The sequence below is a fragment of the Dipodomys spectabilis genome, unplaced genomic scaffold (genome assembly GCF_019054845.1).
Source record: "Dipodomys spectabilis isolate Male_0828 unplaced genomic scaffold, ASM1905484v1 ptg000017l, whole genome shotgun sequence".
NCBI lineage: Eukaryota > Metazoa > Chordata > Mammalia > Rodentia > Heteromyidae > Dipodomys > Dipodomys spectabilis.
The window spans coordinates 5,251,521-5,270,000 of NW_024870694.1; the positions used below are offsets into that span (position 1 = coordinate 5,251,521).

The 18,480-nt window shown below is 42.4% G+C and overlaps 1 protein-coding gene across 1 annotated transcript; it reads left to right on the forward strand.

Annotated features, from left to right (window-relative positions):
* Positions 1 to 1,324: 1,324 nt before the first annotated feature.
* On the forward strand, positions 1,325 to 15,138 carry LOC122099686 (V-set domain-containing T-cell activation inhibitor 1-like). Its single transcript, XM_042670229.1, has 5 exons — positions 1,325 to 1,405; positions 3,727 to 3,779; positions 8,019 to 8,423; positions 10,263 to 10,547; positions 15,041 to 15,138. The coding sequence occupies exons 2-5, from the start codon at positions 3,728 to 3,730 to the stop codon at positions 15,136 to 15,138; spliced, it is 840 nt and encodes a 279-aa protein (XP_042526163.1). The 5' UTR covers positions 1,325 to 1,405; position 3,727.
* Positions 15,139 to 18,480: the final 3,342 nt, after the last annotated feature.

Here is an 18,480-nt window from a genome sequence, read left to right on the forward strand (position 1 = left end):
TAGAACACTAAGGCCTGGGAGAATCTGCAGAATGTGGCACTTGTAAAAATGAATGGGAATATGCTTTGTTCTCAACTCCATGTTGTTCCCAAGGTCCCTTGACCACCCTCCCCAGGGGCCCCCTCCTGGTTCTGGAAAACTTCACCCCTGACCTTATCTGAAAGCCAAGACTGTTGGTATCAGAAGTATACTCCTACATAAAACCCCAGACAGGACAGTTTGCAGCATAAATCCCAAACAGGACAGTTGGCACAATAAATCAATCCCCAACAGAACAGGACAAAGAAATTCTGTTAGTATTATGCTCACCTTTGGTCCTCAGCTCCACCCAGACCTGGGCCCCCCTCCCATTCCCGGAGTTCCCAACGCACAACTGGCCCCTCCCTCTCTTGGCCCAGACCCACCTGAACTCCCATCTACCTCACTTCCTATCCCTCAGGACTCTCCTGCTACCTGGATAGGGACAGGTGCCATGTGCTAATTTTGAAGCGGCAGAGTTTAAGGGGGGAGGGAGGAGAGAGAGAGAGAGAAAGAGAGAGAGAGAGAGAAATTACCTGCCTGAGCGCTCACAGAAGTGGAGTTTTAAATTTGGGGCCAAATTTGACTCTGATGGGGACTCAGCAGCCCTCCAAGGCCCAGGTGGCCTTAATGTAAAAAAAATTAGTGTCCTTCCCATGGTATAGTGACCAAGAGCCAAGTGCTTGCCACAGAACGTCCACTGTGGTGCTCTTTGGCTTGTAATAGCTGGAGGGCCCTTGGCCACAATACGTCCTAGCAGCGAGTTCTGGGCACTTCTTTTTTTTTCTTTCTTTTTTTTTGGTCAGTCATGGGGTTTGAACTCTGAGCCTAGACACTGTCCCTCCCTGAGCTTTTGTGCTCAAGGAAAGTGGCTTTGAGTGGGCTGAGGGCTGGTATCCAGTTTTTAGTTAATTCATGGACCAGTAAAAGTAACTTTTCAGTTGCCTCTTCACTATTAACATTTTGGTGTATTTCCTTCCTTTTCTATAAGCACACATTTTTCTCCCACAAAGCTGAAATCATAGGTATATTAAGTTTCATGATTTAATTTCCCACCAAGAATTGCATAGTGAATATTTCCCCCATGTTAATTAATTTCAAACGTGTGATTTAAAAAAGAATGGGTGCACAATGATTCTACAACATTGGACATTACAGTGTTGTTGTAGTTACAGTCTTCCACTATAATACCTTATAAACTTTTTTAAACTAACAAATATGGCTGTAGAAATGTTGTCATCCAGAGCTTTGTTGGGCATTTGTGGCAACAGCTTAGTAATCACAGTTTCTCCCTGAGGACTGCCACACAACTGTTCCTTGGAAGACATGCTGACTCCACCTCACTTGCTTGTCACCTGGCTGATCAGAGAGATCAGCTGTGAAGCAGGTAAGTTCTTTCCATGAATGTGCTTTGTATCTGGGGGAAATGGTTAGCCATGATTGTGAATTGGAGAGTCAAGTGATGGGCAGTGTGCTGGAAGTATGGAAGTGTCTGCCATGATGTTGCTCATTCCTTTTATGTACTATCACTATGTCCAGCTAGTTCATAGACTTCTTATTGTTCACCTGCAAACCAGAGTGAAAATTCAGGTCATAAGCCCTAGAAACAACCTGGATACGTGGCTGGAATTTTCTGTGTTAGTATAATTGTACTCATCTTTAGTACTCTCTGAATTCCTTTCTTGATTTTTGTTTTTGTTGTGTTATTTCCTCTTTTTTTCTGTTTATATACAGTAAACATTTGTGGGGATCTTACAGAAGACTGGATTTAATTTAGTTAATTCAATAAATACTTATTGGACCTACAATATATGGAACACTATGCTAGATACATGAATGAGGGGGAAGATAAAGCCCTGCCCTTAGGAAACTTAAAGCCTAGTAGGGGTGATATGTATATAAATAACTCTAAGACAAAGTAGGCCAGATTATAATAATATTTAATGATGAAGAAATGCTCACAAAATAGTGTCAGGAGACAAATCACACTGAACATTGAAATGTATATATAAATTGAGTTTTCCTAAAAAGTATAGTAACATTTTAATTTATTTATTTATTTGCAGCTATATCTTTAAATAGTTTACTACACCTGTCATGGAGAGATATTTCCTAAATGAATAGATGATGTCAATCAGTAGTCATACCCTTAATTAGAGTATGTAAACTTAACAATTTATTTTTTCATTTGTCTTACTGACCCTAGAAATGCTTTCTTTGTTCACTGACAGGACAAAGCTGGTCCTTTATCCTCCAGCTCTTCAGATACATCTGTGTTTGTTAATATTCAACCTACAGTGCACATACTTTCTGGGGCCTAACAGGCTTCTAAGAAAGAAATGAACTGTAATATTCCATAAACCATTGCCTCATTTTACCCATGAATCTTCTGTTCTCTTGGTGGATGCACAGGGAGATGGGGTTATCTCGAAATGTGTGGGTGATTGGCAGAATCCAGCCAGGACAGAACTTTGGTGGAATGGACAGGGTTCAGCTAAACTAAATGGTAGGCAAAAGTGTTGGTGCTATTTAGCTCTGAAGAATTCTACTTACTCTGCTTGGTTGGCTCACTAACAAAGTGGAAGTCATAATAGTAGCTACTTCCTAGACTTATTTTGAAGATTAAATTTGGCCTTTGTGAGCATTTGACATTTAGCTGGTATTCTTACGATGTATCACAGGTAGACCTAGAGAATTGTGGTAGATTTTTTTTCCCCTCTTCATTAAATAACAGGAAGAAGAGGGGACAAGAAAACAAGGTAAGGGAATGATTATCTTACTTTTCTTTCTTTGAAATAGTAAGGGACAAAGGAACATGTAAAGAAAAGTATGTCCAAGATGAAGAAGAAGGAAGGTTAACTGGATTTGGGATTGGAGAGGACTTTGGAAGGGTCGCTGGAGGAGAGCTGTGAATGGATGAGTAGGGGTCAAAGGAGAGTAGTGGGATGCTAGGCAGAGAAAGTTTGACCAGCAACACGACATTGGGGCATACTGATGGGACTTAGAGTATGGGGGAGAAAGGGGAGGTGAGGATAGAGAAGGAGGCCGGATCCAACCTATGAGCATTAGTGGCTTGATCTGCCATACAAATGTACACTTGTGCTTGATCTCCTTGAGGGGGATGATGGTTCCCTGAGCCCTTTCCCATCCCTTCCAGAGATGTCCTAGGCCCATTAAATATCATTCCCAATAAAAGGCAACCTTGCCTGGGAAGGATGGATTAATACTATCTCTTCCTTATTTTTTTCCCACTTGGAAACATCACTTCACAACTTCCTGAGTTCACCCATGTATCTCCAAGTTTTATCTTCTCCAATGTGCCCCAGCACCATTCAGAGAGGTCAGCCAGGATGACTGGGAATTCTGTTGTTGGTCCTTCAAATATTTTGATGGCTGATCTTGAGGATCTGCATCCCACTGTGACTCATCTAGAGAGACTGGTATGGGTGTGATAGAAATTGAGTTCTAGGTTCATGTAACAAATCAAACCAAACTGCACAGGGCCAGCCTGAGTGAATGTGACTCAGATGGCCTTTCCACATGGAATACTGAGGTACTGGAAGCCTCTTTCTGCTCAGGGCACCTCAACTGGGCCTGCAGTTTAGAAGTGATATCTGCCACAGCTTCCTCCGCCAGCAGCAGGTGAGTCTGGTCATGCTGACCCAGACTGTTTCCTTTATGCTTTTCTTTCTTTTTTTTCCCTCACAGAATGTCTTCCTTTTTTATGTTTGCCAACCTACTTATACTTCTTCATGGTGCAGGTGAGTCATTTTTCAAAAACTTTGTATTTCTGAAACAGTTTGGAGACTCATGAGGAAAAAACAACAAGCAAGAAAAAAGCAAGCAAGCAAGCAAACAAGCAAATGACCTAATCTGCTCAAGGCACATGCTTTTCATTTGTTAAATGAAAATAATAAATAGTTGCTGTATTTGCTTTACTGGAAATGGTGAGAGCAGATGGGAGAATATATTAGACACATATTGTAGAACATTATCATTCCTTCTCTTGTTAATGACAAAAGCCTTCCTCCCCAATTTGGCTTATTTATATGAGGCCATCTGCATGACTAGCCCTATTCACATCTATAGTCTAAACCACTCAACTCAAAAGAAAATATATATATATATATTCCCCCTTCTGAGTCCAAGTGACTCTGAGAAATGCCAATTTACAATGTAGAATCCAGAATATTTGACCGTTTTAAGATGTAAAAGAGTTTATATCATTCTTTATACACAAAATGACTATGCATCCAAACCTTTCATGTAACTACTCCACACAATGACCCAACATGCATGAATTGCCAAGCATGTGCCCCTACTCAGGGTCCTTCAGACATTGGGGGCATCCTCAGACTCAGGGACGACTGATTGCAAGGTCTGCCCAAGGACTAGATGTGCTGACTCTTTTCTCTTTATGCTTGGTGCACGTGTGTGTGTGTGTGTGTGTGTGTGTGTGTATGGGTGGTTGGAGCAATAAATGCAAAAAGAGTTCATAATCACACATTGTGAGGAAATACCTAAAAAATACATGGAAGGAGTGGGTATGGGTGCAGTAAGACATTTTATAGCCCTATAAGCTACATGCAAGGTACTCTAGCAGATATGTGAGACACTGGTAGTATCTTTGTATCCTTTTCAAAGTCTTTCCTACATTGTTAACTTTTTTGCTGAGCTTTTGCCTCAGACTCTTGGACCTTGTAAAGCAAAAGATGCAGAGGCCTAGAAATAACACAGATAGAAAAAGACCAAGGTGTTCTTAGATGCCAGTAAGAACTTGTGCACACACATCAGTTAGAAGCTGGCTTGTTCATTATCAGCTACATCCTCAGTACACCATGTTTCATGGTTCATTGGCCAGTGACTTTAGGTTTTGAGTCTGTGTCTCTCTCTCCTGGGCCCAGAAAGGGTACAGCTGTAGCAAAGCCTCTTGGGGGAGAAACTGAAAAGCTAGAATCAAAAGTCCCTCAGGAATAAACCACGTATTCTTGTGAGAGAGACTTGGGTGGGAGAAGCTCACTAAATTGTCCATCCATCTGCTCCTCCTTCTGTCCCTCTGGAAAATGACAGAGCTCTCTCATGAAAATAGTCCCCAAGATCATCACCACCCTCAGGCAGGTGTTATTATTATAATAATTACAGACAAGGAAACTGTGACTCAGTGGTGCCTGATACCAAGTAATTAGGAAGGAGTTACTTAGAACTAGAACTTGGATTTATAATTCTTTTGGGGGGATTTATAATTCTTTTTTTTTTTCATTTTTTTGGGGGAGTCCAGTCATGGGGCCTGAACTCTGGGCCTGGGCACTGGCCCTTAGCTCTTCAGCTCAAGACTAGCGCTCTACCACTTGAGCCACAGCGCCACTTCTGGCTTTTTTCTTTTTGCTTATGTGGTGCTGAGGAATCGAACCCAGGGCCTCAGGCATGCAAGGCAAGCGCTCTACCACTGAGCCACCTTCCCAGCCCCGGATTTATAATTCTTTTTTTTTTTTGTTGGTCGTGGGGCTTGAACTCTGGGCCTGGGCGCTGTCCCTCAGCTCTTTAGCTCAAGGCGAGTGCTCTACCACTTGAGCTACAGCGCCACTTCAGGTTTTCTGGTGGTTTATTGGAGATAGGAGTCTCACGGTCTCTCCTGCCCGGGCTGGCTTTGAACCGCGATCCTCAGATCTCAGCCTCCTGAGTAGCTAGGATTACAGGCATGAGCCACCAGTGCCCGGCTCCGGATTTATAATTCTTATGACCGAGATTACATATATATTTAAAAATCCACTGCTTTTATATTATAAACAGTAAAAAACTGACAATTTGAGAAATAAAATGCTTGTTTTTTTTGTTTTTGTTTTGGTCAGTCATGGGGCTTGAACTCTGGCCTGGGAACTGTCCCTGAGCTTTTTTGCTCAACGCTAATTAATGTTCTACCACTTTGAGCCATAGCACCACCACCAGAAAGTCTCATGGACTTTCCTGCCTGGACTGGCTTTGAACCAACTGTCTCAGATCTCAGCCTCCCTGAGTAGCTAGGGTTATAGGCATGAGCCACTGGTGTTGGGCTAAAATGCTTGCTTTTTTTTTTTTTTTTTTAACTTGCAAATCCATCTTTCTATAGGTTAGGGAAGTTGTTTCTCTCTACCTCCATCCTTCCATCTGCTCTTCTTTGTAGTCATTCATTTCATCAATCTTCGATTTGCTTAGAGTGCCACAATTAGGAGATGAAAGAGCAGGTTGGGGGCTGGGAAGGTGGCTCAGTGGTAGAGTGCTTGCCTTGCATGCCTGAGGCCCTGGGTTCCATTCCTCAGCACCACATAAGAAAAAAGCCGGAAGTGGCGCTGTGGCTCAAGTGGTAGAGTGCTAGCCTTGAGCTGAAGAGCTGAGGGACAGCGCCCAGGCCCAGAGTTCAGGCCCCAAGACCGGACCAAAAAAAAAAAAGAAAGAGCAGGTTGCAGGTGAGGTACTTTGGAGCCAGATGCCTGGGTTTTCATTATCATCTACTACACACAATTTCCTTCACCTCCTGGCTTAAAAAAAAATGATTTGGGGATGGTAATAGGACCTATCTCGAATGTGGCATGCAGATGAAGTAAATTAAGAATTAAGGCCAGAAAAACTCTTAGAATATGTTTATCGGGACCCCCTACTTTCATTCATTATTTGTTCTCATTTAAGTTAGGTATTTAGTCTTAGAGGTTCAGGAGTTTGGAGCTGAGTGCCTGTTGGCTCACACCTATGATGCTACTTGGGAGACTGAAATTGGGGGAATTACAGTGTGAGGCAGGCTCAGAAAGAAAAGTTTGAGAGAGCCTTTCTGAGCAATATCTGGGTACAGTAGTTCACACTTGTCATCCCAGCTATAGTGGGAAGCAAAGTAGGATTTGACTTCAAATACAGTGCAGGTAGCAAGACCCTATCTCAAAAAATAACCAGCCCTACAAGAGGGTGGAGTTATGACTCAACAGTGGGACAACTACCCAGCAAGTATGAGAGCTTAAAGTTTAAACTCCTGGACCACCAGGGGGGAAAAAAACCCAAAACGTTTGGTAACTGTAACCCTAGAGGCCATTTTAAAATTGCGAAAGAGCTTTTTTCTGTGGTGCTATTGATATCTTAATTTGTGACCTAAGAGACTTTGCTTCCTGGGAATCAGTCATATCTTTTGGTAGTAGTGACATTTGGCAATGATTCTGATTCAATAGCCTTATTGCAAAGTGGAAAATGGTTGTTCTGAGTGAAGTAGGAAGGAAATGGAAGTCCTACCGATGGTCTCCTGGCCACCAGTGGCAACCTCTGGGATGGGTTCTGGGGAAAATAGTTTGAAAACATTGAATCAGGTGATGTCTAAATTTTCCCCAGTTCTAACTTCCAAGGATTCTATTCATGCTATAATTCTAGAAGTTATACATAGTGAAGGCTATATTCTATTCCTCTCAGCTCTCAGATTCTGCTGGCTGTAATGGTGCCTGGGACTAGCAGGTATTTGGGTCAGCTAGAATAAATTCATGCACTGGACATCTGTATCTGCCTGCCTGGATAACCAAAAGTGCAGAGTGAGAAGCAACAGGGCCAAAATTCCTTTTCCGTCGAGTTTGGGGGTGACCCTTGCTCTGCTAGTCAGATACACTTGCGCAACAGATTGAAGTGGGAGAAAGGTTACAGTACATGAAGCATTTTTCTTTTGCCAATGTAAATCTGACAGGTGCAATTTGGCTTTGAGGCTAACACCTACAATGACACTGTCCTGATTCTCCAGCTTCCAAATAAAGGCACAGCAAATTTGCAGGCCTGGCTGATTCTGAGCCAAACATGCATTTCAAGTCTTAACCTTCTAAGCCCTGTTTTAGGCTCATTCCTCCAGATTTCCAGTGGTTTTGTAAATGTCTAGTTCTCTGGATTATATCCATTATTGTTTAAGATAGGTAAAGAAATTTCTTTGATTCGTTATTAAACTCCCCATATGCAATAGTCTTGGGTCTTTGCTAATTTCATTTTTTCTTTGACATTTTCAGCGTCAGTTGAAGAATTGCGGGCCGCCCCATTCACCGACGTGACCCTCTCTTGCCATTTCTCCTTTGTGGAGGGCACAGAAAATCTGGAATTTTCTTGGGAAAGAGAAGACATCAGAGAGGAATACTTGGTAGACAATGATGATGATTATTACCGCTTTTTCAGGTACTATGACTTCTTCGAAGTTTTCACAAAGTTGGTTTATTACTTTCGTGACAACACAGAGCAGCTAGAAGATCAAAACTCCCTGTATGAGGGACGAGTGTCGGTGGACAGAGATGAAATTTCGGAGGGTACTCTGTCTCTTCTGCTAAGAAATGTGGATTTCCTGGATGAAGCAATCTACAAATGCTCAGCCATCACGCCAGATGGAAGAGGAGAGAGTACAATTAAGCTAATAGTAGAAGGTAAAGGAATTTACCAGATGAACTTCAGTTTGAACTTTGTCTCTGCTCATGTGGAGAAGCTGCAACAGTTAGGGGTTTGGGATGTTGGTTTATCTGATCTGAAAATAGCTGAACAAAAGGTGTTGTATCTGTACTGTGTGCATACATATTATTTTTTGTTTGTTAGGCACCTGTGGCTCATGCCTATAATCCTGGGTACTCAGGAGGCTGAGATCTGAGGACTGCAGTTCAAAGCCAGCCCAGGCAGAAAAGTCTATGAAACTCTTATCCCCAATTAACCATCAAAAAGGCAGAAGTAGTACTGTGTGGCTCAAGTGGTAGAGTGCCAGCCTTGAGTGAAAAAGCTAAGGGATAGCACCCAATCCCTGAGTTAAAGCCCCAGGACTGGCACACAAACAAGCAACAACAAAATATTTATTCATTAAAACAGAAAGACAAGGGCTGGGAAGTTGGCTCAGTGGTAGAGCGCTTGCCTTGCATGCCTGAGGCCCTGGGTTCGATTCCTCTGCACCACATAAGCAAAAAGAAAAAAGCCGGAAGTGGCGCTGCGGCTCAAGTGGTAGAGCGCTAGCCTTGAGCTGAAGAGCTGAGGGACAGCGCTCAGGCCCAGAGTTCAGGCCCCACAACCGGACCCCCCCCCCAAAAAAAAAAAAAAAACAAGAAAGACAAAGCAGCAGCACTAATCCCAGACTCCACAAACTGTACTCCCCAAATACCAAAATTTTATATATTTTAGTAATCTTACATGAAGACTCTGGAATCTGATACGTGCTTTTTCATTTTCATTCTTTTGTTTATTTTCAGTTCTGAGGTTTGAACTGAAGGCCTCCTGTTTGCTTAGCTTGCTTGCTTGGTTGACACTCTACCACTTGAGCCATGCTTCCAACTCACTTTTTGTTGGCTATTTTGGACATGTGATCTCATAGATTCTCCTGTCCAGACTGGCATCTCTCTGGATCTCAGCTTCTTCAGTAGCTAGGATTACAGGCGTGAGCCAGCCTAACATTTGTGTTAGTGAGGACAGCCCTGCACTGGGAATCAGGAGACCCAAAATCTAATTCTCGAAAAATTAGAGCAACTCATTTAGCTTTCCTGAAGAAACAAATTTGTTTCTTTTATTTTTTTCACTTGTTAATATGTTCATATGTAGGTTAGACAGGATCATTGCATCTCTGCAGTCCCTAGGGATCTTTCCCCTTCACAGAATTGCATGAGACCCCGAGGGGACTGGGGGCTCTGCCTGCATGGCGGAATTATTCCAGGATAAGAGCTGGAAGAGATGGCAAGGTGCTGGTGAGAATCCTTCCATATCTTCCATGATTCTCAGCAGGGTATCTGAGATCAGTGGAGAGTCTGAGATGAAGGACAAGGTAAGTACAGCAATGGTAGTAAGACCTGGACTATAAAAGCATGTGTGTATCCCATTCATATACTGTACTAGGGCCACAATGTTAGCTAGGCGATCTCAAAACGTGTTACCTCCATAAGGGCTACTAATGGAAAATCAGAGGGGAAAATTCTTCCTAACTTGAGACTCCTGGGGATGACATTTTTTGTTTTTTTTGTTGGTCGTGGGGCTTGAACTCTGGGCCTGGGCGCTGTCCCTCAGCTCTTCAGCTCAAGGCGAACGCTCTACCACTTGAGCTACAGCGCCACTTCCGGTTTTCTGGTGGTTTATTGGAGATAGGAGTCTCACGGTCTCTCCTGCCTGGGCTGGCTTTGAACCGCGATCCTCAGATCTCAGCCTCCTGAGTAGCTAGGATTACAGGCGTGAGCCACCAGCGCCGGGCGACATTTTTTTTAAGTAACTAATTGTTTTGTTATTTTCCCCCCAATCAGACTTTGAGATGCCCAAAGTGCAGTTTGACCAGATGGATGATGAGGATGTGGCTACATGCATCTCCAAGGGCTGGTACTTCACACCCAATGTGACCTGGATGGATCGGAAAGAGAGGGACCTGAGCAACCATAGTACTGTGGAGGTCCTGGAGGAGAAGATGAATGGCTTGTTCAGGGTGTTCTCGGTCCTCAAATACCCTGTCAAGTTAAATGAGATATATGTGTGCCGCATAGCAGAGGCAGATGAGAATCACCGACCTTTCAGAGTTGTCCGTAAGTTCCCAAGTAAGTGCAAATCTGAGAGCGAGGAGGGGGAGGAGGGAGGAAGAGGAAAGGAGAGGAGAAGAGGAGGGAGGAGGGAGGAGGGGAGGGAAGAGGAGGGGGAAGGAGAGAGAGAGAGAGAGCAGTCTGCCTTTCATCATAAAGAAGGATTGTTCATTAAATGTTCACTGTATGCCACTTCTGGGTACTTGGGGGATTTAAAGAAGCACATGGTCATAAGTTTGTAGCCTGGGGCAAGAGAAGAGGATGAGGTAGAGCCTTCCTGGGTTTGAAAAAAAGACCATGCATCAGGATTGACTGCTCTTACTCTGATAGATGTGGCTGCCATCTTTGATGAGGCTTCTGTTCCTCTGCTAGCAATATCAGCTTTGTGTTATGACAGACTGAGAAGTCATGCTAGCCATTTATCTGCCACTCATCACATGCCTCATGTTTTACAGATACCATTTTAAATCTTTACCTAAACCCTGAAAAGTAATTGTTATGATGATGATGATGATGATTTTGATGCCAGTCCTGGGGCTTGAGACCAGGGACTGGGCAATGTTCTTTAGCTTTTGTGTTCAAGGCTAGTGTTCTACTACTTGAGCCATAGCTCTACTTCTGGCTTTTTTGGTAGTGAATTGGAGACCAGAATTTCATGGACAAAGTGTAATCCTCAGATCTCAGCCTCTTGAGTAGCTAGGATTACAGATGTGAGCCAATGGTGCCCAGCTTTCTTCTTGCACTCTTTTTTTTTTTGCCAGTCCTGGAGCTTGAACTCAGGGCCTAGGCACTGTCTCTGAACTTCTTTTGCGCAAGGCTAGACTCTACCACTTGAGCCACAGAACTACTTCCAGCTTTTTCTACTTATGTGGTACTGAGGAATTGAATCCAGGGCTTCATACATGCTAGATGAGCACTCTATCACTAAGCCACATTCCCAGCTCTTATCTTGTACTCTTGCTTGGCTTTTTGCCCTCAAGGATGGCTTTCTATCACTTGATCCACACTTTTATTTCCAGTTTTTGTCCAGTTAATTCAAGGTAGAAAGAAGTCTCACAGACTTTTCTGCCTGGACTATCTTCAAACTTAAGTCCTCAGATCTCAGACTTGTGAGTAACTAGGATTAAGGGCTTGAGCTACTGGTGCCTGGTGGTAATTGCTCTTACTGTCTCCCTTCTACATAAGGAAGTGAAGAAGCTACTAAGAAGGTAGCTATTAAGGAGAAGATTTAAATTTCAGATAACTGATAAATAATGTCATATGCTAAACAATTGTTATTTCTCAGAAATTCAGATTTAACAAGGTGTCCTGTATTTTACTTGGGAATTCTTTACTTAAGTGATGGCGAACTAGTTAGCGAGGTATGATGGTGCTCACCTGTCATCATAGCATCTGTGGGGCTGAGGCAGGAGGATATAAGCCAGCCTGGCCTCCATGGTGAGAGGGGGTGGAGTTGAAGCTTGATAGATATGGAACATCCAGACCCCTCTGGAAGAAGAGAAAGAAGATGTTAAAGAATCCTCTCCTGATTTAGGATGCTGGCATTGTGTAAGGGTCTCCACACACCATTGCCAAACCAGTAATATTGGCACCACCTGGGGGTTTGTTGGAGGTACATACTTTCAGGTCTCACCCATGACCTCTCAAACACAAAACTCTGTAGTAGACCTAGCAATCTGTGCTATAACCAGGCCTCTAGGTGATTCTGAGAACCACTGATACAGACCATGGACTTAGGGGTAGTGAAGACACACAAGGCATTTCTTTCCTATCCCTGCCTTTGGGCATAGGGCACCATCCTCTGGCGGCCCTGTCCAGCAGGTGTGGAAGATGGAGAGAACTCTTGGTCCCTTCCCTCTGTTCAGTAAAACAAGATTAACCAGAAAGACTCACATATTTAAAATTCCCACTGGAGCTGGCCTTTCCTTCAAAGGAAAGAAAAGAGGGCCTTACTTATTCCCCAGACTTTTAAGGCTTTCCCACATATTCAGGAGCAGTTAGAAGTCTTTGAACATAGTGGGCCTCTGACTCTCTTCTGAGGCCTCCAAGATACATTATTAATGAGTTGACTTCAAAGAAATCCTTTTTTTTATCCCCTTAATTTTCAGCACCCTAGAAAAGGGTCCTAGAAATACCTTAAAGACCTTTGTATTTTACTTCCCCTCACCTCTTTTCATGTATTTATTTATATGAAGTCTTTGAGGTCTGGGATCTGCATGTTTTTCCAGCTTTGTAGCTACTGTTTTTCAGTACATGGCCTTTGCTCATTGCCCTGAGCTTGCTGATTTCTGTGGCTTCTTGACTTTGTGTGTGTGTGTGTGTGTGTGTGTGTGTGTGTGTGTGTGTGTGTGTGTGTGTTTTCTTCATGGACACACCTTTGAACAGGCTCTGTCTCTCCTCAAATATCTTTTCTTTTTCTGCTTCATGGATTCCTGCTCATCCTTCAAGGCTTGAAGCCCTTCTTAGAAACTCTCTCATTCTACTCTCTTTTTTCTCATCTTCTTATTCTCATTTTTATTTGTTCAATATTTCATTCATTCAGGCATCACATATTTATTAGGTTCCAATGCTGTGCCAGATGTTCTTTTAGGTACTTGTAATGCAGCAGTGAACAAAACAAACACAGACCCATGTGAAGCTTACACGCTAACAGTAGGGACAAACAGGCTGTAAATAAAGCATTAAAATATATAGTATATCACCAGATGAGCCTATATAAATAAAATACAAAGGTAGGAAGAAATTAATCCATGCAGTGAGGTATCAAGCCAGTGGTTACTTTTAGGGTATAGGAAGGGTATATGGAAGTATTCTGTTTCTTGTCCTGAGTGCTGGTTATGTGGTTGTATTCAGTTTGTGAAAACTAATTGGTGGCTCATGTCTATAATCCCAGCTACTCAGGAGGTTGAGATCTGAGGATCACCATTGGAAACTGTTAGCCATAACAGGAAGGTCTTTGAGACTCTTAAACACCAAAGGGGGAAAAAAAGCCAGAAGTGGAGCTGTTGCTCAAGTGGTAGAGCACTAGCCCTGAGCAGAAATAATCAGATACAGCATCTGGGCCCTGAGTTCAAGCCCCAGGATTGGTGCACACATGTACATACAAATTGGGCTAGAAACCTTTGCATCCTTGTTTGTATGTAATTATATTTGAATATAAAGTAAAACATTTATGTAGGATATCAGATTGGGGAATAGTCCTATAAAGAAAAATAAAGCAAAGACGGTAAGTTGGAAAGAAGGGGGAGTAGAAGAGAGAAAAATTTGGAATTTTAAATAAATGTCCATAGAAAGCCTCATTAGGAGGTTAAACTTTAACAAAGACTTGAAGAAGGAAGGGAGCCAAGCCTAGAAGTGGTCAAGGTCTGTGGGTTTGAAGAATAGCAAGAAGGCCAGAGGTTGGAATGGAGGGGTTTGTGAAGAGTGCAGGAGTTAAGATCAGAAGGGTAACAGGGGGTCAGATTGTGTTCCTTATAAGGCTATTCAAAGCATTTGAGCTATTGCTCAAATTTATTATTATTCATCTTATCGCAAGACTCAATCTTACTTCCAAGGACAAAGTTCTCTGTCTGTCTTTCCTGGTTCCTAATAAACAGCAGGCCCTGAAATAGGTATTCGTTTTTTTAACTAATCTTATTATCACAGTCCTAGAGGTACAGCTTAATTTAGAACCTTCAAATGAAAATGCTCAACTTCAAGTCAAACACTGGTAGCTCATGCCTGTAATCCTAGCTAGTCAGAGGCTGAGATCTAAAGATCATGGTTCAAAGCCAACCTGAGAAGGAATCGTTGATGAGACTCTTATCTCTCTAATTAACCTCCAAAAAAATAAAAGCCAGAAGTGGAGCTATAGATCAAATGGTAGAATGCCAACTTTGAGTGAAAAGAGAAAGAGTAGTACCCAGGCTCTGAGTTCAAGCCCCTGTACCAGCAAAAAAACAGAGAAGGAGGGGAAGCATTGACTCCTTGATTTTTTTCCTTGAAGAACTTGAGGAACATCCTCCTTCCTTTCATCCCATTGGGTTTCTTTCATCCCACAAGCTAACAAGGACTTTAGTCTTCGTTGGCTGACTTGATATTAGTTCCTCTCTGGGTGACTCTAACAGCCTGAGCCTCTTTTGCTGTTTTCTTTTCTCTCTGAAAGTTGGTAGGAAATACTACTGCATTCCTCTCCCTTCTCTTTTGTCTTGTTTCTTCTCAAATTGCACTCCAAACAATACTTCTTGAATGAATGAACACATTCATGAGTGAATACATTAAAATCTCTTCTTACAAATAGCTAATTGTAATGATCTGGTTCCCCCTAAGAGAATGAAATACTTTTAAAGAGTTCTTGGAGTCCCCTTAGCAGGCTGCCACTCTTGGAGGAACAAAGAATTCATTGTTCCCCACTATTCTTCATTGTGTGGCTTTAACAAAGTCATTGGGGCTGAGTGCAGGGTTGCCTCTAACACAAAACTTTCACCTTCTATGTTTTCTTGCTTTTTCCCTTCTCCCTTTTTCCCTCAGAGAGAAAATATCCTGGATCCTACGACTACTATTAAGAGATTTTAATGACATCTGCTCAAGGACCTTCATGCAATGGAAGCCTGCTTTCTCCTATGGATGACGACTTTTTGTCCTACACATCATAAACAGAGCAAAAGAAAGAAAGGAAGAAAAAAGAAAGAAAAGAAAGAAAGAGGGGGGAAAGAAGGAAGGAAAGAAGGAAGGAAGGGAGGGAAGGAAGAAAGGAAGGAAGAAAGAAAAAGAAAGAAAGAAAGCCAGCAAGCGAGCTAGCTGGTCTAGTGTGTTACCTGTTAACCAAAATGAGAGGAGCTCCTATGATATGCCCCTTTCATATCCGTATGATAAAGTCTTTTGCTTTTATTTCTATTTTTGTTTTATTGAATGGATTTTATTTGATCTCATACTTTTCACAAGTCAAATTCTGAGTAAAACTCAAAACTCTTAAGTGCGAAATGAAAGTTTAGAAGCCTGATGAGATTTCTTGGTGTCTATTTCATTGATTATGTTTCAGTGATGGATGACAGGTTGGGGAATTCAGAACAAAGGAAGTTTATAATTTCTCAAAGCCTGATGTGTGTGTGTGTGTGTGTGTGTGTGTGTGTGTGTGTGTGTGTGTAAAATGGTGCTACACATGAGCACTTTGGTGATTCACAGGAGAGCCTGAGAAAGAGGCATCTTACTAAAATTATTATGCATAAAGATTTCTGGGCATTAATGGACAAAGGCTATATAGAAGCTTAGAAATTCAAAGGAGGTGAGACTAGTCTTTGAGCTCTTTTGATTTGGTTATTTGACTCTATAGTCTTTCTTATTATCTGTCACCTTATAATCTTTCTTATCTCTATGCTTTTTGTTAATAGATTCTCCTCTGCTATCCTTACACCCCAAGTGACAGTACTAGAAGGTAGGGCCTTAGGGAGATAATTAGGACTTTATCACATAACCCTATGAAAGAGATTAGTACAAACATAAAAGAAGCTCAAAAGAAGTTCCTCCAGCCATGTAAAGACACAACCAGAAGGGGCCGTCTATGAAGCAGAAAGGGAGCTCTTGCTGCACATGAGATCTTTCAGCCCCTTGGTCCCTTTTTGTTGTGTATTAGCCACCTAGATGATGATGTTTTAATATAGCAGCACAAAGAGATGAAGCTATTTTCCTTTTTTCTTTGGGTGTCTGGGGTAGCAATATCTCTTCTTGTGGCTGGATTTAGCAAGTTTAGGGCATCCCTTACCCCAGGGTGCCACAGAAAAAAAGGCACAACAGGGAGAGTGTACATTTCTACAGATCTGATGTCACAGATCTGATGTCCTCCTCCTCCCCCTCTTCCTGCTTCTCTTCCTCTTCCTCCTCCTCCTCCTTCTTTGTCTTCTTCTTCTTTTTCTTCTTTTTTTGATGCTGGTCCCGGGGCTTGAAATCTAGGCCTGAATGCTGCCCCTGAGCTTTTGTGTTCAAGTCAACCACTCTACTACTTGAGCCGCAGCTCTAATGGCATTTTTGGTGATTAATTGGAGGTAAGAGTCTTTATGGACTTTGCTGCCCAGGCTGGTTTTGAGCCATGATCCTCAGATCTCAGCCTCTTGAGTATCTAGGATTATAGGTGTGAGCCACCAGTGCCAGACTGATGTCTACATTCTTTTAAAAATTTATTATTATAAAGTTGATGTACAGAGGGGTTACAGTTATATGTCAGGTAAAGAGTAAATTTCCTGTTGGCATGGGACTTGAACTCAGCACCTGGCTGTTGTCCCTGAATTCCTTTGCTCAAGGTTAGCACCATACTACTTTGAGCCACAGCACCATTTCTGGTTTTCTAGTGTTTAATTAGAGATCTGAGTCTCACAGACTTTCTTTGCCTGGCTGTCTTTGAACCATGATGCTCAGATATCACCTCCTGAGTAGCTAGGATTACAGGTATGAGCCACCAGCTTCCAAGCAAGAGTACATTTCTTTTTGGACAATGTCATCCCTTACCTCATTCTCACCCACAAGTTGTATAGTTTATTTTCAACCGTGTCCAGTGAGTACCACAGCTGCATTCATTCACCCTTTGTCCATCTACTTTTGTGCTCCATCTTTTTCACAGGGTCATTGTGAGATTATAAATGAAGGGATATAATGGTACTTGATATATAGCACTTTCTATGGCCCTGGGGTTTGAACTCAGTGCTTTGTGCTTGCTGGACAGGTGCTGTACAACCTGAGCTACACCCGCAGCCCTTACATAGCACTTTCTATGTGCCACAAACTATTTTAAATGAACATTAGCTCATTTAATTCTCAAAAAAGAGAGAGAAAAGGATAATGAGGTAAGTACTATTATTGTGCCATCTAAAAAAGGAAACAAAGAGGCTAAGTAACTTCTAGAAAAACAAGAGATAGGAACAGAGCCAGGATTTGAAACTAGGAAGTGTGGTTCATTATATGGTCTCTCAGTATAGTGCCACAGACAAGTCTTGACTTAGGTCATGTAGGAAGATATTGAAATATGAAATTAAAATGACTGGCATTTATGAAAGGCAAAGAATATATAAACATAATAAAAAATAATTGGCTACCATATTTTTCCTTCCTTCCTTCCTTTCTTTCTTCCTTCCTGCCTTCCTTCTTTTCTCTCTCTCTTTCTTTCTCTCTCTTTTTTTCCTCTTTTCTTTCTCTCTCTTTCTTTCTTTTTTCTCTTTTCTTTCTTTCTTTCTTTTTTCTCTTTCTTTTCTTTTCTTTCTTTCTTCCTCTTTCTTTTCTTTCTTTCTGTCTTTCTGTCTTTCTGTCTTTTTATTTCTTTCTTTCTCTCTCTCTTTCTTCCTTTCTTTCTTCCTTTCTAAGCTGGGCACCGGTGGCTCATGCCTGTAGCTACTCAGGAGGCTGAGATCTGAGGATCATTGTTCAAAGCCAGCCCAGGCAGGAAAGTCTGTGAAACTCTTATCTCCAATAAACGACCAGAAAAAACTGGAAGTGGCCCTGTAGCTCAAGTGGTAGAGCACTAGCCTTGAGCTGAAGAGTGAGGGACAGTGGTCAGGCCCAGAGTTCAAGCCCCACAACCAAAAAAAAAAAAAAAGAATCTTTCTTTCCTCTCTTTCTTTCTCTCTTGCTTTTTATTTTTTCTCTCTCTTCCTTCCTTCCTTTCTTCCTTCCTTCCTTCCTTTCCTCTTTCCTTTCCTTCCCTTCCTTCCTTCCTTTCTTTTTTCTTTCTCTTTCTTCCTTTCTTTCCCTCCCTCCCTCCCTCTCTTTTTCTTTCTTTCTCTTTCTTCCTTTCTTTTCTCTCCCTCCCTCCCTCCCTCCCTCCCTCCCTCCCTCCCTCCCTTCCTTCCTTCCTCCCTCCCCCACCTCCCCCTCTCTTTTTTGGGGGGGTCCGGTCGTGGGGCCTGAACTTTGGGCCTGGGCGCTGTCCCTCAGCTCTTCAGCTCAAGGCTAGCACTCTACCACTTGAGCCACAGCGCCACTTCCG